Raw genomic sequence first — 24113 nt, 5'->3', positions numbered from 1 at the left:
TAATATTAACTAAGCAAGTATCAAAATATGTAAGTGTACACATATCAAATACAACTCCATTATTTCACATTCCACGTGCGAACCCCTTAGAGGCTTATCAGCATCAATATTTATTGATCACATCTCTCTTTGAATTTGTGTTGTCCTTCCCTTTTTCTGGGTTGAACATTTTTTTATCTGCTTCATCGAACAACGACTGCACAATCAAAACAATTAAGTCTGCAAAATGCCAGAAAAGTCGTCACTAGCTAGCTTATTGGTCAGGATATATACACAGCCATTTTCAACCCTGCAAACATTAGCTATATATATCCACGCTATATTATTGATGTGGACCACAACAGTGTTTGAAATAATGTTAAAATTATCTATAACCAATATTGTTGATAGTTATGTCTTTTTTTAATGATACAAACGGTTAGATATATAGATATAAAATAGGCAAAAACTTCCATTCAAACGATTGGCATCAGAGCAGCTTCTCAAAGTTGTTTACCTCGATACCTGTAAGTCTTTTTGGGAATAATTACAAGGCAGTAGTAATTAATTAGAGGTAAAAATGGGTTAAGATTTATATATGTTGTATATGGGTTTGATTTAATTATTTAATATGCTTTCTTCTAAGGTTTTATTTGATCTTTTCTAAAGTTTGACTTAGTGTAAAAAATTGTTTAAAAGTCTACTTTGTAGGAAGACTTTTCAATAAGTTTATAAATCTATCGAAATAAACTAGCTAGTAAATAGTAATAGACTTTATTCGTGAAGTTTAAATATTCCCAACCGAAAAGTTTTGGCAACGGTCTCAGTAATCTCTCAATAAGTAATACATCAAATCAAATTAATCTCCTACATTATAATCACTTGTCAATTTTTTTTAATGTATAGTCACTTGTAAATTTAGTCCATGGAAAAACGATAAAAAAATCTCCTTAAAATTTAAATTAAGTAATTTTACAACAATCTATTTTTTAATTAGTGTACAAATAATACCACTACCAAAAGTCTATAAATAATATTGCCCCATGAATTTAATTTAGTCTTTACATTTATCAATTTATATCGGTGAATAGAAAATCAAATCGATTGACACACATTAAAGTCAGAAATTAAATGATAATTATTAAAGTTAGAAATCGAATTAATAAGTTTGATGCCAAAACCTTAAATGGTAAAAAATTGTCAATTTTAAAAACTTTTCTTTTTCATATTTTCCAGAAATAAATTAACAGCTTCTAAAAAAATAACAGGTTATGATTCAGGCATTAATTTATAATTATTCAATGCCCTAAATTAAGTCATAAGATAATGTAGCACAAAAAATTGTAGCCGAGCTTTCCAGAACCTGCTCTTGCAAGATGGTTTTCTAGACAAAAGGTCCAGTTTGTCAATTACAACTTACAAGCGTACAAGAAAAATTTATAATGAATAAATTTCATTAATTAAAAATTAGAAGTGTTTGATACGATGAATGTGTTACTGTCCTTGTCTTATACCATTTTTTCATTAGCTTACCACGTTTTTCCAGACATTATTTAAAGTAGTGTTAAACTTCATAATATATTTGCTTATTATTTTTTCCTCTCACTTTTACCATTTTTATTTTAGGTTATATTTGAAAAAAGTAGTTGAAAAGTTAATTGAAAGTCATAAAAGTAACTATATAATAAAAAAATTAGCTAATCATTTGAAAGTTGGTAGTTAAAATGCTAAAATTTGTTAAGTTAATTGATTTAATTATAAATAAATTAAGACAACTTCCTTTATGTTTAATTAGATTATTAACACATTATAATTTATTATCAACGGGAGTTATGACGATGTACAAACAATTCAGAGAAGACAACGTGAGTAATTTTGTTGCCATTTCTTAGCGATCTAAGCAAGCAAGTTGTGCTCGATCACTAAATCTGCTAAGATTGAATCAATGGATTATGATTTTTTTTTAGTGCACCCAATCATAATTGGATTGAGTAATTAATTTTATAATAAATAAGTCCTATTCAACCCGAATATATTTGAGTGAGGGGAAAATTAATCCCACAAGTTTTGTTTTCTTTTATCTATGTGTAATAATTTTTTCCCATCAAAAAATAGGTATTGCTTTTATAAGATAATTTTTAAAAATGTATGCAAAAAATATAAAAAATTAAAAAGAGGGAATAAATTAATACTAATTTTATTATTATATCCTTCTAATTTTTAGTTTTAATTATTATTTTAGTTCTCTAATTTATTTTTTTAGGTTTAATTTGATCTTTTTAATTTTAAAAATGTTTAATTAGATTTTTTTATTTTTTAATGAGTACAATTTGATCTTTTTTTTTCCATGGTCTCCATATATATTTTAATTTTTTTGTCATAACGTTATGTATTTGGTAAAAGTTCATGATATTTTTCTTTTATAAAAATATGAGGAATACTAACGATACTCTCTTTCCAACACATTCTTTGGAAATCACTAAATTTTTTTAAATTTACCAATTTTGGTGAATCTCATATCTAAATTATAAAAAAAGATCATTAAATGATAAGTGAGACTATCAAAATAAGTGATTTTAACAAATTTTAGTTAATCACAAAGAAAAACATGAAAAACAGAGTATTATAGAAAGAATCACTAGTATTTCTCTAGAAATATTATAAATCATTTCTTGTCCCATAAGAAATTTTTTTGGACCTGCCATATTATATATATAGAGAATAGATTCTTGTGATAGCCACTAATAACAATCATTAGATTAAAATTAAAAATAACAAATGATTAAAATTAAAATATTTATAAATTCAAATTAAAGTCTAATATAACTATCAAATTTTTAAAACATTCACCAAACAAAAATTAAATATATAAATATCTTAATTATCACTTCCTAAATAACTTAATTAACCTATCATCATCACAAATTTAGATCTAACTTAAAAAATATTGATGTAATAATGAATTGATTCACCAAATACTATCTATTTATTTTGTAGCATACTTTGATTCTATCCTTAGAAAATAGTCATTTTCTTTTTATTTATTTATAGTTTCTTATTTTTTTAAATTTGTAGAATTGAAAACAAAAGCACAAAAAAAATGAAAGAAAAATTATGAGGAAGTAGAGAGATAAAGGAACTAGAGAGAGCTAAAGGAGAATTTGGGCCAGAGAGGATAGATGTCCTTACTTACACCTACTGTATTATTTTGGACTTGAATTTCCCGTTGTCACACAATTACGTAGTCGGAAATATGGACGGTCTGATGAACAAATGATGGGTATTTTTAAGTTGAATTTACTGAAATGATTTATGAGCATTAAATCTTCATCAGACGGTTTTTATTGTCCGACCGTGTATTTTCTTTTCTCATTATCTCAATTCTATCAAACAACCTGACTTTTCCTCAACTCTATTTGCATTCTCTCTTCTCCATTTTTATCTTATTTCTTCTGCACCAAACAGAGCACTAGTGTAATTTAAATAAATAAATCAACAGTACTGTCTTGTGAGGGCAGCACGAGATGCACGTGTGTAATCAGGCTCCTCGCTGAATGATTGAATCAGCCACACCAACAATGTACGTTTATTATCAGAATATTCCCAAAATGCTTTTCTGGTGCTTGACTTCACCCAACCACGAGATTGTGGAATGTATATATGTGGCAGAAACAACAGAGACCACTCCGTTACTTTATACCAGGACATATTATATTTACAAAAATCATTTCTTTCTAAATTATCTTTAAATATTTGGGAAATATATGTGTTAGTCTTTTAAAAATTTATCTTTATGTTTGGATGAAGAAAAACTTCCAGAAGTATATGAGTAACATAGAGAGAAGGTGGAACGATGAAAGAGAGAAATAATTAGAAAAAAAGAGAACAGGAAACTAGGAAAGAATGAAAAGAAGAGTGCTACTGTTGTCGTTGTTTTGTTCACAGATGATGTATCTAAAAGCGAATATATAGAATTAGGTAGCAGCAGCACACATGATGTAACTAAAAGTGATAATATAATTTGGTAGCAGCATGTTGAATTATTATAACGCCGTGATTCGTTAATCACGTGAAGTTTAATTTAACATCAATTCATAACTACCATGAAGTGAATTCCAATCTGATTCTTAATTTAATTTAATTATAAGACTTATGTAATTTAACAACAAATTTTAATTACACAGAAAAAAAAGGGAACATGAGACGCCTATGAAATATCAGAAACAGTTTTAAATATCAAACGAAAATGATGTTTATGGAGTAAATAAATTGCCAAAACCATATATACACAAAAATAAAAATAAAGGTACATGATACCTTTCGTTAAAAAGTTTTGTATCTGTAAGTCTAAGATCTCTAGCACTGTTAGAAAATTAGCATGAAAATTGCATCTAATGCCGACCACAGTGATAGGCTTTCAATTTTGTGTAGTTTGGAAGCAACTATCAATTATTGTTATTGCTACTGCTAGCGCAAATAGTTTACACATGAAAGCTTTGATGCAATCACCAAACCAACAAGAAAGAGATGTGACAAAAGAGTGTCAACATCTAAGAGAACAGAAAAAGATTGGCAACAGTGGTTGACATCAACCATTGGCCAACCTCATATCTGGCTTTATCTAGTAACATTCATAATTCTGTATTATTTTGCCATAACCAACCTTTGCTTTTGCCTCTTGTTAAAGCCAACCCATTCCAAAACACTTTCATTTTTGTCCAAAACCAACGCTTTCCACTTAGTAAATACATATAATAAACAACAAAATGATACATTAATAAGGAAATGTCTCAAATCCAAAACGTGTAAATGATTGGTTGAATTCTTCTTGTAATTTCAGGGTTCATGAAGGGCATTGTGGTCATCAAGGGTATAATATATATCTACCATGTCTTGAGTCTTGACAATTTTCGTCTGCTAATACAGTTCAAAAGGCTCATCTGAGTTTCCAAAGCCACCATTATTCATGATGGATGCAGAAGAAGTCTTGAAGCTCTATGATTCATGCTGGTTTGGGCATCAAAATTTAAAGGAACACACAACAAGTTCACCAACACCAAGTCCTCATGAGAATTCTTCAGATCATCAAATAAGAGAAGAACCAATGCTTTTACGCATCCAAAGCAGTCACAGCAGGTCCATGAGCGACCAGTTGAGTTCCATGACATGTTTCAAGGATGATTCTCTCTCCCCAGACTCAGTTTTCTCACCAAAGCTTCAAACAATTCTCTCAGGAAAAGATGTCACAGACTCAGAAGCAGCACAGGTGCAGCATCAACTAGTATTGTTGCCTAAGAATAGGGAAAGGAGGAAGAAAAGGTCAAGCAAGAGTTTATCAGACCTTGAATTTGAGGAGCTAAAAGGGTTCATGGATTTGGGGTTTGTTTTCTCAGAGGAAGATAAGGACTCAAGTTTGGCTTCAATCATACCTGGCTTGCAAAGGTTAGGGAAGAGTGATGAGGAAGAAGAGGATTCTGAAGGATCCTCAGTCCAAAGACCTTACCTCTCTGAAGCATGGAAGATTCAAGAAAGGAGAAAGAAAGAGAACCCTCTCATGAATTGGAAGATTCCTGCTCTGAACAATGAAATTGACATAAAAGATAGTCTCAGGTGGTGGGCTCAAACCGTTGCTTCCACTGTTAGATGATGAATTTTTTGTTATTCAAGTTTTTCTTGTATTACATATATTTTGCTTATCATATCTTTGAAATTTTGTTCAACTTTTTGCTATAGCAGCAGCTTTTTAACCTTTTTCCTTCTCTGGATTTTCTGGAATTCCACATTGTAATTTCAGACTAAAGGAGGGGAATGCATCTCAGCTTTTAAGATCATTGTAGGTCATAGACAATTTCTGTTGCGGTAGGTCCATGTCATGTTTGAATATTTCTATATCAAATTTAAGGCCACAAAGCTTACAGCGAAACAGAATTAAGTATCTGACTCCCCAACCAGAAAAAGCTTGCACATAATTAAATACCAACTCATTCGGCCTTTTCTGATCTCTTTCCCCCCTTCACTGGAATGTATGAAAAATGAGAATATAAGTAATATATATCATTTCTTATACATACACCAAAAAGAAAGTTTTATAGTTATGGATTGATAAAAATTAAACATTTTTTCATGTAATTTTATACTTATATTCACTTTATTCAGTGACTGTTGTTACGTAGACTTAAATTTAAAGTGGACTGCACAAGCGATTGATTTTTGTCTCCTCTATATCCTTTTTTACCAGCTTTCAATTTTTTCTTCTTCATCATTTGCTTTTTATTACCATTTTCCAATAGAAATATGGAATAAATATATGGACAAATTAAAATCTCATGCAATTTGACCCGAATCAAATTTACAATATTTACTGTTCATGACTTCCTTTTTAATATTTTCGCACGATGAGGGGTAAAATTTGGCACATCACCAATTATGTGAGTGTACATTTTTTTGTTGCATTATCGACAGAAGGTCAAAACCAAATATTTGGGCCAGAAATTGGTAGTACTTGAAGTTGAAGATCCAAATTTTTGGACCTTAATAACTGAATGGATATCAATGAAGGTGGGCCTGGCATAGTTGCATAAATGCTGATAGATTTACTGTCGATTTCTTAGTTCCAACAACTTAACCACTCATAGGACGTTTGGCTAAATATTGGTGAAATCAATAAGTAATTTTATCAACAGATTATGACTCTTTTTTGTGCTCATTTTGCATTGGACCATTAGATTTATCTGGAAATTCATGCAACAACAATTTAAATGGAGAACCAAACATACACTCAGCCATTATTAATTTTATGACTAATATAAACAAGTATCCAAAGAGCACTAGACACATGTTAACAAACTTAAAATAAAAAGTATTTTTATTGGGAAATAAAAAAACTGTGATGTCCATGATCTTTTTTGTTCTCTCTTATGATTTTAAACAAAATATTTTTTCTTTTTAGTTTCTTAATTGATACCCTTAGGACATTGGTTAGCAACATCCTAAATTTATAAAAGAAAGTTGTCTTTACCAAATAGAATGTTGGTTGCAGCTTGTAGCCAAGTATTTCACTGCTATATTCTTATAAGTTATAACATGTTTTTATTAATTTTTACAACACTTTATAAAAATACATTAAATAAAAATATAAAACATTTAATATTTTTCTTTCAGTAAGAGGATATTAAATAATATTGTAAAAAAATATAGAATTAGTCTTTTACCTTTATCCTGTATAAATTTTTTAGCATGGTCATTCAGCTTTGAATCTACTAAAATTTCCAAACTCGTCCATGTTTCTAATTGCTAATTTGAGTAAACAAACCTTTAAAATATAAGAAATTAACTCAACAAAAAAAGGAGAAATGAGTATAGTGGTTATAAATTATCACCAGTACTTTTGAAATAACTATCCATAGTATGGAGCATCGACGTTAGTATCCCAGTTGTCAATTTTATATAGATTACATTACATGTAACCGAGAAAGTAAAGAGATCTTTATCGAGCATTTTGATATACGTATGCTATTGTTCCCGTATTAGTGTAAGGGAATATGCACATGCATTTTATATATTCAGAAATATCAATTTTGTTTATTGCTGCAAATTGCAATGTAAAACAGCAAATAGACAAAGACTTCAAGAAGGATTGGCCGGACGTTTCATTCAAACTAGTACATGCCATTATACACACAACCAACAGCAATATACAAAATAAATAATGTTTTTTTTTTTTTTAGATGGAGCAGGGGTACAAAAAAGAAGTTCACACTAAAACTAGAATCTAAACATGATCGCTAGCTCAAAGGAATTGTGTTGCTATAACATCCTTGGACCAAAGGGGTCCTTGGCCAATTGTAACTCAATCAGGTAATCATGTAAGTTGCCTAGCAGATGTTGTAGGCTCTCTTCTCTTGGCACTTTTCTTCATCATGTCAGCCCCAACTAGCTAAGACATTAGACACTTCAGACTTACCAACAAAATTCATCTTTCGAGCTAACTCCTCAAGAATGACAGCATTCCCAATTTTAGAAATATCAGAAGCACACTTGTTATAATCAAGCTGAGGAGCTTTCATCCCCTTCTCTAACATTCCCAATGTATACGGAATAGGAATTATCATCAGGACAACACCCCTTCTGATGCATCTAATCCCAAATTGCATGACCTATTTCATAATTTTTTGTCACAAAATAGGATCTCATTATCATGTTGTAAGTGTGAATTGTTGGTTTGATGCCACTTTGACTCATCTTCTTGTATATTCTCACTGCATCATCTGGCATTTGTTGGCTAGTATCAGTTTTATCAAAGCATTGTATGTCCCCCCATCAGGTGAACAACCTCTTTTCCTCATTTCCTTCAGTAGATTGTATACCATATCCATTTTCTTCTTCCTCCAAACCCAGTGATCAAACACGTGTAAAGTGCAGCATCAGGTTGACACTCACGATCTACCATTTCATCAATATATTCTACAACTTCACCCATCATCTTTTGTTTGCAGAAGTCCTGTATCATAATTGTATAACTCCGAACATTGGGTGAAGGGCATTTGGCCTTCATGATTTCAAACAACTTATGGCATCAGACTTCTTACACTTCAACAACCCTTCAAGCATAACATTATGTGCAACAATATCTGGCTTAAATCCCCTATCAATCATCTCATTCCACACCCTGCTTCTCGAAAACGGCTTGTGCCTCCTTACCAAGCTTTGCCGCACTGAGACTATCAAGCAAGAAATTGATCACATCAACACCCACTTTAAACTCATACTTCTTCATTAGATCAAAGATCCCAGCTGCCTTTTTCCTTTGGTTTGCTTCAGCAAAGGTTTTGATAGCAACGGAGAAAGTCTCCATTGTCAAAAGGCCCATCTCACCCATTTCCTCAAGCATTGCCACCATGGTCTCAAACTGTCTAGTCCTCCCAAGAACACACATCATGCAGTTATAAGTTCTAGAATCATGATCAAACCCAGGCCTCTTCCCAGCCCAACAAAAGAACCGGAACGCCGGCTAGCATGCTTGAACCTTTGCAGCATATCCACAACCAAATCATGCGACAACCGAACCCCACATTCATCAAGAACCGCCTCCATGTTCCTATCCAACGCAAACAATTCATCAATCACCTTGCATACCCTCTCAACCTCAGCAGGATCTGCACATGATTCACCACTAACATCTCTACCATCATAACCCTTATCACTATCACCACCACCATCATCATTCTCAACCACAGAATCAGCATTACTAGAAAATGTCCTAGGACAATTCAAAAACGGAAACTTTCCATGAAAATGGAAAAAGGGTAAGGCGGAAAAAGTGGCCAGATGGGGAATCAGCAGTTTTTTTTGTAGAGCAAGGAGTGGAGAGGGGTGTGGCAAAAGAAATGGAATTTGACAACGAGAATGATAGAAAGTGCAATTAAGAGGATAATGAAGCAAATGAGACAAGGGCAGAGAGCAACCATGAGGTAAGCGCACTTGCTCTCCTCGTCTTTGCGGTGGTCGTCTCTGACGGAGAGAGCGAAGCTCGGTGGTGGAGAAGACGCAGGAGGGGCCATGAGGTAATTGTGAATCTGTGTGGTGGCGCAGGAACAATGTAAAAGGTCGAATGTTGGAGGAGGTTCTGGTTCTGTTCACAAGAGATAGAGTCATTGAAGGGCCATTTACATTATAGAGAGTAGAATAAAAGAAGACAAGTGTAGTGAGTGGAGTTAGGTGTTTGTGAGGCAATGAAGGATGGTATTGGCCGTACGGTCCACAAAATACACAAAACCCTTTATGCGGTAAAAAAAGTATATTTTTTTTTATAAAACATATAATTTAGTCATTTATATTAATTTATATGTCTATATCTTAATTTCTTATAATTTTATAGTATTATATTAATTTCTCATTTTATTTTATATATTCTATATGTTAGTTGTGTAATGATATTGGTTTATCTTATTAAATCATATACCTAAATATTATGATATATTTGAATTTTTGTTGACCTTTTTATGGTTTGTGTTATCCTTTAAGAGCATGTCAATATGAAAGTGAATAAGAATAAATGGTAGTATAAAAATATTGTTTTTCAACTAAAATATTTAAAATACAAATAAAAATTATTTTTTTATATCATTATAGTATAATGATTATGTTAACTAAGTTATTAAAATTTACATTGTATTAATAAATTAAAAAATAAAAAATCTCTAAACCGAATTGTAAAAAATTGAATTGGTTTAGTTATTCAAATTGAATGTTACTTATAAATTGAACCAAATTGAATGGCGTGTTAATTTTATGTTTGGTTTGAGATGAGTTTTCTTTTAAAAATCAAACTAAATCGAACACTCCTATTGTAAATGAGGCTTTTTTTTATTAAAAATAAATAAATTTTGTAAGTATGAGAATGAGTAGTATAATATACTTTATCCGTGGTATAGAAAAAAAAGGTATAATACTTTACCTTATCACCCCTATTAGTGTCAATAGAAAAAATGAGATGGACGGTAATTAAAAGTGAAAAAATAAATTAGAATTTTAAAAATTAAACTCAAGAAATAAAGTGACATGCTTAATTACCATCTCAAAGAAGAATTTTGGGGTACATCTTTCTATCAATATAATATCAATCTTGAGTTAATCTATTTTTTTAAGTATCTTTTTTGGCTCCTCAAAGGGATTTACTACCCGTGAGTTTGTTATTGTGAGGAAGAAGTGGTATTTTATTTATAACTTTTTGGAGTCCCTCCTTGCTCCAGTTATCACAGGCAAGATATTTATTTATGTTGAGGAATGGAAAAGTTATATAATGTATATACACATCGAAACACTCTTAATTATGTCTTTTCTTATCCCAAAAAAGAAGAGCGACACGCCAATGCAGGAAAGGCTAAAGAAAGAAAAGGACATGGATCAAATAAAGACACTAACTACAACTGTACGTAAGTAACGCCTAATTGTTTGTTTTTTGGTGAACCGAAACATTTAACCTAGTCTACATATGCATCCTCGTTCTTAAAGATGATAACGTTGGAGCCAAGGATTATTTGGAGCTATTCAAATGTCCATATTTGTTTTTATTTTATTTTTAATAGCCATATATAGCTGTGCAGTTAAAGTCCAGATGAATCGGAGATCATTTTTTAATGTAGCCATACAACCAAAACGGACAACTTTGCATATGACTATCAGATTGTCACCATTCATGACTGCGAAAGGATGATTATATTTAACATACGGATTTAATTTATCTATGCCATTCTCAACTTCTTTAAATTTATATATAATGATTTTTTAACAACTTTTTTCTCCTAAATTGTTAAGTTTTTCCACTGGAGTATAAGAAAATATTAGAACAAAAGTCTAATTAATCATTTGGCTCCTATATTTGTCTGTACTTTAATTTGTACCATCTTTTTGTTTAAGTTTCTGTACTTAAATTTGTACAGTTTGGTCTTTATATACCAGCTATTTTTTTATTTTTTATTTTACATTTTAGTGTCTATTGTTAGTTTTCTAGCCGTGTAGAACCCCATCGAAATAGAAATATAAGGACTAAAATATAAAAAAAAATGTTTATAGAGACTAAAACTTTAAATAAAAAGACTAAAATGAAAATGAAAAGTTGGCGCATAGAAACCAAACGAGATTAACTCAACCTATAAAAGATTATCTGGTTTCTTGGCATAATTAGTAGTTATAAAATCGATAAAAGATTGTGTCCTTTTGTAAAACTTTGTGTCGATATCAACAGCACGGCCTGCAATGGTGACATTCTAATATATACTCAAATTCTGTCCACACGTGTCCATGCAGTTTTGACATGTTCTTATCTGTCCCTTTCCGAGAGATGAAGATGCTAGCCTTATAATTAAAGCTTATATGCCATCTTCCCCTTCAAGCTCAAAAGGTTAGGTAAGTCATGTAGTGGTAGCAGGGTTTGAGATGTCAAAGAAGCAAAATATGGGAGCAGTGAGTGATGGAAACCGCAGCAGAAAGAAGTCATCATCAAGAGGGCACCACAGGTTTGTAGGGGTTCGACAAAGGCCATCAGGGAGATGGGTGGCAGAGATCAAAGACTCTCTACAAAAGGTTAGGCTTTGGCTTGGAACATTTGACACTGCTGAGGATGCAGCTCGAGCATATGACAATGCTGCTCGAGCCTTGAGAGGTGCCAATGCTAGAACCAACTTTGAATTGCCTGAGTCTTCTTCTGGTGGTGCTACTAAGCGTGGTGGTTCTAAGTTTGTGCCTGATTGCACTGAACCCTTTTCTTTTGAGGATGTGAATGAGCCAGGTTCAGAAGCTGAAGGCCTTCTTGGTGCACTTAAGGCCAAGCTGCTTGATGGAAAGAAAGGGAAGTTTCAGTTTCAATTTCTTGGTAATTGTTCTGCCCCGGTTGTTCAATCTGGCATGGTTTCAAGATCAACTCAGAACTGTTCTGGGAAGAAAGAATTGCTATTACCATCATCAGCTAATAATACTGTTCTTTCAAGGATGAATGGAACTGGAACTTGCAGCCCTGTGCATGGTTTAATGAGTACTTTAGCTTCATCAAACACTTGTGCTAAGACTGTGGTTATCCCAAATCATGATCATGAATTAGTTGCTGTAGCAAGCACAAGCAGTGGTAGAGTCTACTCTCATCAACTTTGTCAAACCCCACCTGTGACAACATGGCCCAATGAAGTGGCATATGATTTGCCTTGGCCTACACAATATATGAGTCAAGTTCCTGATAATAGCCTTCTTGCATCTTCCGGTGCTGTAGCCACCTTGTCTACATGGCCACTTTCTGGGGTAACTGAGTCTACTGTTGATATGACATACATGGATCAGGGACAATCAAATAGCAACAAAAGTGGCCAAATGATGAATATGGTGAGCATGCAATTGCCTCTAGTTGGTGGTGCAAATGAAGGCCTTTGGACATTGGAGCAGCAACAATTTGTGCAATGTGATCAGAACAACAGCTGGTTTAGTTTTAATGGCTCTTGGGATCCTCTCCTCTATGTGCCCTCTGAGCTAACTTGATTAATTAGTGTTAATATTAATTGTCTGTGAAAGAAATCTTAATTTGTCAATTCTTAATATATCTTTATCTATACTGATCATTCTTTAATTTTATCTTGATATAGTTGATACTATAGAAGATCATCTTTGTATGCTCAAAGGTTTGCCTATTTTCTTTTGTGAGGGAAGTTAGGAAGTAGAATGTTTTGTTTGTTCCTGACCTTAACCATAATTTTCGTCATTTTAACTTGCAAGGCATTATTTTATTTTTCTGTGATAAATCCCCAAGTATGCCAAAGAATACTGCTCATTAAAACAAACCTATCAAGACACTCTTTTGAATACTATCTATTAATTATTGATTGAAATTGATTTAAAATCATGAAAATTTGTAAGTCTTAGTTTTTATAATTTTAACAAGCTTTTTTTTCATAGTTTTGCAATTTCCAATAAATTTTGATGAATAATAAAAAATGTGTTGAAGAAAATGTTAGTAACAATCTTTTACTCATTTGTAAATCACCAATGGAAGTTTTATTCTGTTTTCTTTTTTATTGAATGATTCATTTGACACCAAGCACCAGCTAATAAATTATGTTTTCTTTTTTGTTGAATGATTCATCGATACCAGCTAATAAATTAATCAAACGTTTAACCTTTCTTTTGGGCTAAACTTAAACATGTTAATATTCTTTTCGTGACTATGTCATACTTAATTCTTCCGCAAACATTTGTCAAGAACAAAAAAAATTAAGCAATTCCTATTCCACTCAAACAGGATTATTTTTCATGGAAGATGATTGTAATTTGATACCAAACTTAATAATAATAACATAATTAACCACTCAAATGGTTATCATTCTATAATACATTATAAGTGATTTTTTAAAAAATAAATTAAACTAAATATGCACTTAATATAATCTAAATAGGAATCTCAGATTTTCACTCAAGCAAATGCCTTGCTATATATATATCCTAGTGTTAGGAAAATTTCTTGTCTAATAATCCATTGATTCCATCAGCTCGATCCTCCTTTGTAAATTCTCTTATTTGAAATTAAAAAAAAAACACTTGAAATGATTTAAGAGGTCAAGCTTTATTCTTTTGATTTCCAAATGTGTCATCATTTGGTTCGCTTAGATATATATCATGAGGTTCAATATATATAGGGAATATTGTAGTGGTGGTATTTGTATGGCACAGACAGGAGCCTTGACAAATTCTACAAGAGGCACAATTTATGGCGAATGAGCGAGGCTTTTTATATGCATGTTAACATTCCTTCACTTTTTCCATTTTTTAATCTTTTTTAGGATGAACATCCAAGTTGCACCCTGCCCTGAAAGGAAAGCAAGTTTTAATGCTTAGCTTAGATCTTGTGTAAATTGAACGGTCTTCCTTATTCTACCAAGCTCTTTATATATATATATATATATATATATATATATATATATATATTAATTCAAAAGGAAATCAAGGAATCATGGAAATGTATTAATTATGGAAAGTACTGCATATAGTTGCAGAAAAGCTTGTGGGAGGAACCTCACCCAGGAAAGCCAAGGAACAGTTGACATCTTAATCAATCCATGTTATCATATCTCTAAAATACAAAATGCTATAGAATTTGTGCCATTTCCGGTCAATCCATGTCATTGTCCACCAAACCATGTAGGCCATGGCACATGGCCATATTGGCAGGTTCTCGCATCAAGATAACATTGTTTGATTAATTTGCACTTTTGTACAGAGTCATAGAATATATCACCTATTATCATGAAGATATGAGGAAAATAAATAAGTTGCCTTTCCATCTTAATTTTCACTTGCAAATTTCCTTTGAAAACTTGAAGTGCATGGCCTTTTTTTTCTCTTTAATAAATTATTCATTGTGTATCAAGTACTAGATAATACAAAAATAATCATTATCCTATCATAATGTTATCCAACTCTTACATTTTGTCTTTGGAGTGAAGTCTCACATTGTGTAAAAATGAATAAGTTGAATAATATATGCGTGAAATGTTATGAATGAAGAAGATGAATTTGTTGTGAAAATAGAAAATTGGGATGAAGTTATGTACTTTATTAACAAAAAAACAAAGCTTGTTGTTAGTCGCTATTTATGACTAACTTTTGTATTAAATAGTTACATAAAATTAGTCCATTTCCCCCAACTTATGGTTCTTTTTGTAGGAATTGTACGTATTTTTATGTTTAGTTTGATTTTATATAGTAGATACTCTCATTTTGTGAGTTAATATTGAAACCACTTCAATTTCAGGCTAAAAGAAGAGAAGGTTCAAGTAGCTGGTGTCTTGCAAAGCGAGACATATGCGCTTAGCGAGTGACATTTGTTAAGCGAGACACAACTCGCTTAGCGTGCTAGGAAACCATAGAAGAGGATCAGTCAGAGATGTGCTCGCCTAACGTGCCGCAAGCTCGCCCAGCGAGTCATTTGTCTCTTCTCGCGCTCAGCGCGCTTAGTTCGTTAAGCCAAAATTCACTTACTCTCGCTTAGCGAGCTAATCTCGCTAAGCGAGCCTTCAAAATTTGAAACGTCAAGGAGTCTTTAAAACACTAAAGTTGGCGGAAACTAAAGAGAGGAGTCGAAAAATAGAGCCAAGGGAGAAGCTAGAGCGATAAAAATGAAGCCACCAAGAAAGTCTAGGTTAGAGGGGTGAGATTAGGGTTGTAGAGGTTGAAGGAAACATCCTCAACCATTCTTAGCCATTTTCTTCCTTCAACATCTATCCTTTGTATTGAAAACTCATTACTTGTAATGAAAGGCTAAACCTCTTGGTTGGGAAGTTCTGCTGAACCTTTGATGTAATATTCTTTCGCTATCTATTTAATGTTGTTTTTATGTGTTCATTGCTTCTATCCATGCTTATTTTTACATGCTTTTGGCTTGATCACCCATTTGTATGTATAGTTAGAATTTTTAGCATTGGAAAGTGTTTTAAAGCCTTAGAACTTGATAGAGCAAGCTAGAAAGCTATATGTCTAGGAATGGAGTGTAGTGATTTAGTTTTTATTATGTTGTAATCTTAAGACTACTCTTTTAGACTGAGTTTGCTGAGGAATCAATGACGAGGTTTAAAGAGAGTTAGGCCCATTCACTCGAGGAATCTTGGTTTGGATAATTTCTCAGCATAAGAATACTAAGATAACATTAAATAGAGAAAAATATATAGCAACATCAAGGTAGATTCAGTAGAATAACCCAACGCTTTTTACTTGACTGTTTTTACTTCTCAAACCATAGATATGTAGTTTATAGTTAACTAGATTTCCAACACAAAAACCTAACTTGATATTTACTTCGCTTTTGGTTGTGTACAAATGTTTGCTCACTGAACATACATTTTTTGAGTGAAACAAATTTCTTGTGAGTACGATACTCGGTTCTTACCATTTTATATATTACTTATGTGACTCAGTGCACTTGCCGAATAACATTGCAGAGAGAGCGGAACACTTATATACATGTGATAACATATGATGCTTAGTGAGTAAAATAAAGCCCAAAAAAGCGGGATAATTAAGGAAAGCATGTTAATTAAGGAAAACAAGCTAATTCATGAAAGTAAAGGCGAACTTAGCGTGAGAAGCCCACTTAGCACTAAGGTAATTTGCACCTATAAAAGAAAAAGAGAGAAGAAAAAAAAAACAAAAAAACATACAAAAATTTCAAGAAATACAATTTCTTGTAAAAGACAAAGGTTAAAAAAGGAAACACAAGCATTAAGAGTTCCCTTCATTTCCTTTCTTATCTTATTCCCCTTTACTAAATATTTCCCTCATGTAATTGTAAAGTCTTCATAACAATGAGAGGTTAAATCCCCTTTGTTGGAAACTTGGCAGCCAACTACTCTTGATGTAATTGATCTTCCTATCTAATTATGAATATTACATTTGCATTATCTTTTCTTGTACTTAATATTATTGTTTGTGGCTTGATCATCCATTTGCATGGTAAGTTTTAGGGGTAGCGTTAAGAAACATTATATTCTAATAGAACTAGGAAATGATATTTAAGTAAAATCATCGCTAGGGATAGGTTAATATTTGTTTAGTTGTTATACATCTCTATTCTTAATGCAATTTACTATGTTAGCTCTGCAGAGAGATTTGGGAGAAAAAATAGATAAATTAGGTTCTTTCATGTAGTGGACCAAAGTTAGAATATATTAGTAGACGCGGGTGTAAATTGGAATAATTATAAATAGAGCAATTGCTCATTCATCACATTTGCGCATCTTTTCTCTTCTATCTTTATGATTGCTTCCTCTAAAAGTACTGCATCCAAGCCTTGATGAATGAGCAATGCATTCATCTTCACCTGCCATAGGTTGAAATCATTTATTTCACCAACGAATTTTTTGATCTCCATTCTTGCAAGAGCCATGGTTTTCTTCCTTCTTTTCCTTAGGATCTCAACTTAGCTATTAATACCACTTGTTATGAAAGAAGAAGATGAATTTGTTGTGAAAACAAAAAAATTGGAAACAAAATGGAGTTGCGTTCTTTTATTAACAGTAAAATAGAACTTATATACATGTGATAACATGTCTCCTGTTATTAACAAAATAACAAAGAAATAACTACCTAAGATTGTCGGCTAACCCCCCAACTAACCAACTAATGTTAGACTACATACAACATGAAAAAAAACCCACAAACCTAATACATTAAAGCAGACCTTTATTTCAACAAAATTAATGCAAAAACTACTTCCAAAATCTCTCAACCGTTCATATATGAGCTTTTATCCACATTAAAGAATCTAATTCGTAAGCCATGTCTCCCGAAGACTTTGAACTTTAATTCATTGGATCGTTAATTCTTCATGCTTTAAATGTTTTCCTGCTGTGCTCACCACTATATTCTCTTTCCTTTTGAAGTGATTAATTTGAACCAAGATTTGACAATTTGTTCTGGCTTTCCAAATTTTTGAGCTGGGGCTGCTGCTTACCCTATTTCAAAAGATGAAAAGTATTAGATGCCATGTAAATGAAGGGGGGAGAAGCACCATTTTTTCTACAGTTCCACCCAAAAGATGCCTCTCGGCTCTCACCAATTACAGAAGCTTCAATTGCCCACTGAGGGAAAAGAAGAGGGACAGCATGAAACATAGCCAACTTCCTTACTAGATGAATTAGGAAAATGCACAAACACGTGGCCTATAATAGGCTAACAATGTCGGGGTCATAGATTATGAATTAACCTATAAATATTTGTACAAACCCTTAACATGATTCTGGAATAACTCCTTATATTGAACAGAATCAGTCAAAAGAAAACAAAAGGAAGTGCCTAATTTTAAACTATTGCCAAAGCTGGTTGCTTAAAGTGCTGGATGTGACTGCAGAATATAATCTTGCTTTCTTACCACTTATTCTGGAATTTTTTTAAAACAAATCCACAGGTAGCTCTCAGTGGCCTTGCAACTATCACTTTTTCTTGCAAATACAAATATAAGGGAGGAAAGCTTCACCCTGCCCCATCAAGAGCTGTGGAATAGAATTGCATTGCTGAAAATGAGGAGTACTTGTGATGAATGGAAACCTTTTATAGTAATGATAGCAATTGATTTTTCTTTTGCGGCAGTGAATATCCTTCTCAAGAAAGTCCTGGAAGAGGGAATGAACCATTTGGTTTTTATCACATACCGGCTGTCAATTGCTACCATTTTCATAGCCCCAATCGGCTACTTTAGGGAAAGGTTGGTACCCTCAACTTCTTAATTTAGTAGTTATCTTTTTTGGGGTGGTAGTGAAGTCTTTGATATTGTTAACATGCATATAGACCAAATTGCTATAATGAATGGTTTTGAACTCACCCACCTAAGCCACAATTTGTTTGTATTGGCATCAAGAATGTTAAGCTAGTAATTTGTCCATGTATACTTGAAGGGATATTAGATATCTTGCAATTATGACCATATAATTAATTTTATTGCAGAAACGACAGGCCAAGGCTCACATTTCGAATTTTATGTTACCTCTTCTGCAGTGCCATTGTTGGGTTAGCTAGTCATAAAAATACAAGTCTTAGTTTGTCTTTCCTTTTCTCACCAGCAGTTTTTATCTTGTCATGTACTTACAAATTATCTGTTATGTGGTTAACATGATTGTAGGGCATCAGTGACTCAATACTTTTTCCTTCTGGGGATCCAATATACTTCTGCTACCTTTTCTTGTGCTTTCATCAACATGGTGCCTGTGGTCACATTCATGATGGCATTACCATTTGGGTATGAATCAAAATTCAAACCTATGTTATTCCTATATTCTTTGTAGTAAGCCACCATCACATGATGCAGGGTAACCGTGTCATAAATTTGTTCCTTTTCTCTTACAGATTAGAGACCGTGAAAATCAAGAGCAAAAGTGGCAGAGCTAAGATTCTTGGTTCATTGGTGTGCATAGGCGGCGCATTGATGTTGACACTTTACAAAGGCAAGCCACTGTTTAATTTTTCTCACTATGAATCTGTATCTCCTGTGGCCAAGAGTTCTGAAGTGAATCTAGCTTCTACAAGGACAACGGGAAAATGGACTATTGGTGTAATAGCGTTGGCTTTGGGAACCATTTTTTGGTCTTCTTGGTTTATTTTACAGTCAAAAATAAGCAAGAGATATCCATGCCAGTATTCTAGCACAGCCATCATGTCCTTCTTTGGAGCCATTCAATCAGCTGTTATTTGCTTCTTCACTGACCACAACTTGTCCATTTGGGTTCTCCAGGGAAAGATACAAATCATTGCTATTCTATATGCTGTAAGTTCACTTTTTCAAGTCATGATGAGTTAGAGAGCCCGTGTGGCATTACCATTCGAGATAGAATTGAGTTAAAACAAGATAAGAGAGAAATTACTTTTAAAAAGGCAAGTAAGTATTTTTCAGGAAGTAGGTCCTCTGCTCAATTTAGAATGTAAAGGAAATAATCTAAAGTTATAGATGAAAAATTAACGGTAAATATTACATGCAAATGCATAAAAATCGTGAATATCTTAAAATACCAATTTTTGATTTTGTCATCAACACCTAAGTTATTTATTTTGCCTTTACTCAATTTAGAAAAATCAAGGGTGGCAAATTCTTACGCTATATATGGCTTTGCGTGATGCTGTTTCGTGATTTGAGTTGTTGTGTAAAAAAATGAGAGAAAAGATGAAAGCTTCTAATACTAACAATAACAAGTGACAATGAAGGAAGAAAGAGTAATTTACAATTGTAAACAGTTTCATGACTTGGTTAACAAAGTGTAAACAATTTGTTTACAGGGGATGATAGGTTCGGGTTTGTGTTTTGTGGGCATGTCATGGTGTGTGAAGAAGAGAGGTCCTGTCTTTACTGCAGCATTCAGCCCTCTTGTTCAGATAATGGCAGCAATGATTGATATCCCTGTCTTGCATGAGCAGCTCCATCTGGGAAGGTAAATTCTTCTACCTTTATGCACAGTTGCACCCTCACAATAGTGCACCAATGCCCCACATTAATTATAGTGGCTACTTAGTCCTCAATTCTTCTGTAGTAACTAAAGTTATATATTACTAGCTACTTAAATATAACAATCAGCCACCTCTCTCTAAAGCCTGATTTTCGATATATTAAGTTTAATTTTAATAATATTTTTTACTTTCAATCAATTAAAAATGATTTTAGATATAATTTTTTAAAATAATTATTATAAAAGTTATGGATCAGATCATCTCATATATAGTAGTAATTCATGATTGAATAAAAGTATAAAAAAATATTTAATTATTTTAATTAAATTTATAACTAAATAATTATGAAGAAAAATAGGAGTTAAGAAGGAAAAAAAAAAACTCTTTACCTGATTTATTCTTCGTTGACTTGGTTGTTTAGTGTGATGGGTTCCATCTTGGTGATTATTGGATTGTACATTCTTCTATGGGGTAAGAGCATGGAAATGCAGAATCGTGTGGTCAAGTTAGTCCAAGAAGCTGAAGAAACCAAGGAACAAGAGCCGCAACCGCAAATACAACAGTTGACAGTGTATGTTCACGCAGAAACGTGCGATTCGCAGTGCCACTGACACCTAGTCGCATTTATATGTATGTTCATGCGTTACCAAGCAATTTTCTGCAAAGTTTTAAGTAGGCATTTACTTAGACAATACATAAGAAAATGTATAGGGGTTATGGTTTGATCCGTCTGGGAATAAGGTCCTTCCCTCTGCAGGTTATAAATATCTAAATTTCATCTTTTTAAATATTTTTTCAGACTTGTTATGGATACTAAGTAGCGGTCAAAAATTTGTATCTATTTTTCCTAAAATTGTGCATGAGTCAATGCAAATATATTATAGCGTATTTGTCAGGTTTCATTGTGGAATACAAAATGGAATTTGATAAGTGGGATTTCAGGTAATTATTATACCTGAAATGGAAAAGAAAACAAGAAAAGTGAATACGTAAAATTGGAGTGAAATCAGAAAGTCAAGCGGATATGATCGAAGATCCAGTAAATAACACTTTGTTTATTTGTAATCAAAATTTATCTCTGATAGACTAATTTACTCTAATTGGGCATGCATTATGATTTACTCTTCATTACAAAACAATTGCTTTTTTAAATAAATATTTTCTCAAAAATAAATTTTCCCATGCATAATAATTTTACTTTAACGACTTGGTGTGGGCTAGCTTTATTTTTTAGAATTTGCATGAAAATTAGGAATTACAATGGGTTGAGACAAGTTTGCCCCTCCCCACCTCTGATTCCATAAAAAATAACGTGGGTTCAAATCTAATTATAAATTTGTTAAAGTTTACCTACTTGCTAATACATTCATTTGTTTTTCTAATTGGAATATGCTAATGGGTTATAATTAGAAACTATAAATAATTTTAAAATAAATTCAAACTAATATGCTAATGACACACTCCCTCACATTTGAATTATAACTTCAATTTTCTTAAGGTTTAATAACGTATTTGCTTCTATAGTTATATGAATTTTATCTCTTTATCTCTTGAAAACCATCTAATAACCTTTAGTTCTAGAAAAATTACAATAATATAAAGATTAAAGAAGGAAATGTTGGTTCTAGAACAATTAGTGTGTAACTTACAATACTTGCGTCGACCCTCTTTCTCTTTCAGTGGCTCAAATGATAGGCAACTGCCACATTATGATATACAACCTTGTTTGTGATATGTAGAGCATCACTAGCCCCTCCTCGTCTTCTGATTCAGATAGTTCTTTTGTCATCAAAGTGTCAGATCTTCCTGTTGCTGATATTGTTCTGAAACAAGATTTTGCTTCCAAAATCTACATCAACAAAAGTAGAAGCGTAATAATTCAAATGTGAGGGAGGTTATTAATTAAAAGCTGGGGAGAAAATGGCGGAGACGTGATCCAACGAAGGAAAATGGACATAGGATTTGATTGAATAAAGGGGTTGTAAAATTGTAAAAAAAAACGTGGACGGTGTAGGAAAAAAAAAAAGACCTTGATGGGTGACACGTGACCTTGCAGGATTAAAAGAAGCTGTAAAAGTAAGTGTAAAGAAAAATATCAGAAAAAAAATCGAACATTTAATTGAGATTTTAAGAATTTTAATTTTTTTTAATATAAATAAAGTTATCTTTTGAACTAAATTTGAAAACATATAACAGATTTTTGCAATATCTAGAAATTAAATAAGACGATAGAAACATATTTCGTAAACAGACTATGTTTATTTTTTGTTAGACCATTATATCATTTTTGTTTCTTACACAACAAGTTTTACATCAAATTTATAAACAATTTTATTTTTTACGTTACTAAATCACTGCTGGTTTCAAAACAAATAAAAAAATTTATCATCACTGACTATTTTTTAATCGTTTTACAAACATATCTACAATTTAAATACTTGGTTTTTTCTCTGAAGATAATAAAAGTGTTGTAAGAGATTTCAGTTTCTCCTTTAATTCTAGCTACACACCTTTTTCTTTTTCCTGCTATGGATACGGTTTTCTTCTTCTTTTTTCTTTTTGGTAATTAATGGGGCTAACGTCAGAAAGATTTTTTTTTTCAGTTAACAGAAAAACTTTTCTGCTTACTCGATTTTATTTTATTTGAGATTTTCAATAAAGATATAAAATAAAATCATTATTTAATTTTAAGATAACATTAACAACAAATTTTAAAATGCCACGTTTTATTGATCTTCATTCTATTAAAACGTCATTTTTATTTTCAATCAAATACTTAAAAATTATTTTAATTAACGTTTTTACTGTGAAGTCTCTATATTTAATAAATGTATGCATTTTATAAAAAAAGGGGTTATAAACAGTAGAAAGTTAAGTTTCAAGGATAAAAATTTAATATATACTTATGTGTAATATTTAAAATTAAACTTACAAGTATCTTTGCCATTATATAAGTAACTTATGAAATGTATTTTTTTTTTTTTTTGGAAGGCTATGAAATATTTTGACGGTATACAAAAGAAAATTATAATATTAAAATATGCATTTGAACATTTTTAGTTTTGAAAATTCAATTCATTTATATTCATTATTTTTCATTGTGGATTTTAAAATTAAGATGACAAACATCTTATGTCCTATATGATATTATATTTTAATAAAATACAAAATATTTTACAATTAATGAAATTATGAAAAAATCACCGTTAACTATAATGTTATATATATATATATATATATATATATATATATATATATATATATATATATATATATATATATATGATTTATCTAACATCTTATTCAAAAGGAATCAAACTAGCATGGTTAATATTTAACTAAATATTAATTTTGACGATCATATATAATTATTTAAAAATATTGATTATTTTATAAAATTAAAAAATTTAACTACTTTATATTATTAAAAAACTATATTAAATGATATCACATAAATATTCTTATTTGATAATTTACTTATTGAATAATAAGTCACGAATATTTTAATTGATCTCACATAAATATTTTAGTTGTAATTAATATTTTTATTAAATATATATTAAATTAAAATAAAAAGATAAAAATCTAGAAAATTATTTTTAACAAATAATATTTATCTAATATTTAAGTTTGTAAACTGTAAAAAATTTGCTTTGTGTTGTATTTTA

At 31.6% G+C, this 24113-nt stretch overlaps 3 protein-coding genes and 1 pseudogene across 3 annotated transcripts; 3 read left to right on the top strand and 1 right to left on the bottom strand.

Moving 5' to 3' along the window:
- The first annotated feature begins 4721 nt into the window (after positions 1-4721).
- LOC100782674 (uncharacterized) lies at positions 4722-5754 on the top strand. The gene has a single exon (XM_003545994.4). It carries the CDS (start codon positions 4946-4948, stop codon positions 5624-5626), a length of 681 nt encoding a protein of 226 aa, XP_003546042.1. The 5' UTR covers positions 4722-4945; the 3' UTR covers positions 5627-5754.
- Positions 5755-7604: 1850 nt separating this feature from the next.
- LOC100793297 (pentatricopeptide repeat-containing protein At5g14820, mitochondrial-like) lies at positions 7605-9712 on the bottom strand (annotated as a pseudogene).
- Positions 9713-11876: 2164 nt separating this feature from the next.
- On the top strand, positions 11877-13078 carry LOC102661478 (uncharacterized). The gene has a single exon (XM_006597423.4). It carries the CDS (start codon positions 11917-11919, stop codon positions 13003-13005), a length of 1089 nt encoding a protein of 362 aa, XP_006597486.1. The 5' UTR covers positions 11877-11916; the 3' UTR covers positions 13006-13078.
- Positions 13079-17691: 4613 nt separating this feature from the next.
- On the top strand, positions 17692-21345 carry LOC100782136 (WAT1-related protein At3g30340). Its single transcript, XM_003545993.4, has 6 exons — positions 17692-18715; positions 18955-19017; positions 19130-19246; positions 19354-19771; positions 20278-20429; positions 20867-21345. Exons 1-6 carry the CDS (start codon positions 18531-18533, stop codon positions 21054-21056), a joined length of 1125 nt encoding a protein of 374 aa, XP_003546041.1. The 5' UTR covers positions 17692-18530; the 3' UTR covers positions 21057-21345.
- Positions 21346-24113: the final 2768 nt, after the last annotated feature.

The sequence above is a fragment of the Glycine max genome, chromosome 15, assembly GCF_000004515.6.
Source record: "Glycine max cultivar Williams 82 chromosome 15, Glycine_max_v4.0, whole genome shotgun sequence".
Taxonomy (NCBI): domain Eukaryota; kingdom Viridiplantae; phylum Streptophyta; class Magnoliopsida; order Fabales; family Fabaceae; genus Glycine; species Glycine max.
Note: the sequence above shows the minus strand (reverse complement) of the source record. Positions and strands in the feature narration are given on the sequence as shown.

Excerpts from the sequence above, each read along its gene's own strand:
- LOC100782674 (XM_003545994.4), top strand. The coding sequence starts at position 4,946 with ATGATGGATGCAGAAGAAGTCTTGAAGCTCTATGATTCATGCTGGTTT.
- LOC102661478 (XM_006597423.4), top strand. The coding sequence starts at position 11,917 with ATGTCAAAGAAGCAAAATATGGGAGCAGTGAGTGATGGAAACCGCAGC.
- LOC100782136 (XM_003545993.4), top strand. The coding sequence starts at position 18,531 with ATGAGGAGTACTTGTGATGAATGGAAACCTTTTATAGTAATGATAGCA. Across the intron at positions 19,018-19,129 it reads TTCTGCAGTGCCATTGTTGG|GGCATCAGTGACTCAATACT; the intron begins GTTAGCTAGTCA and ends ACATGATTGTAG. Across the intron at positions 19,247-19,353 it reads ATGATGGCATTACCATTTGG|ATTAGAGACCGTGAAAATCA; the intron begins GTATGAATCAAA and ends TTTCTCTTACAG.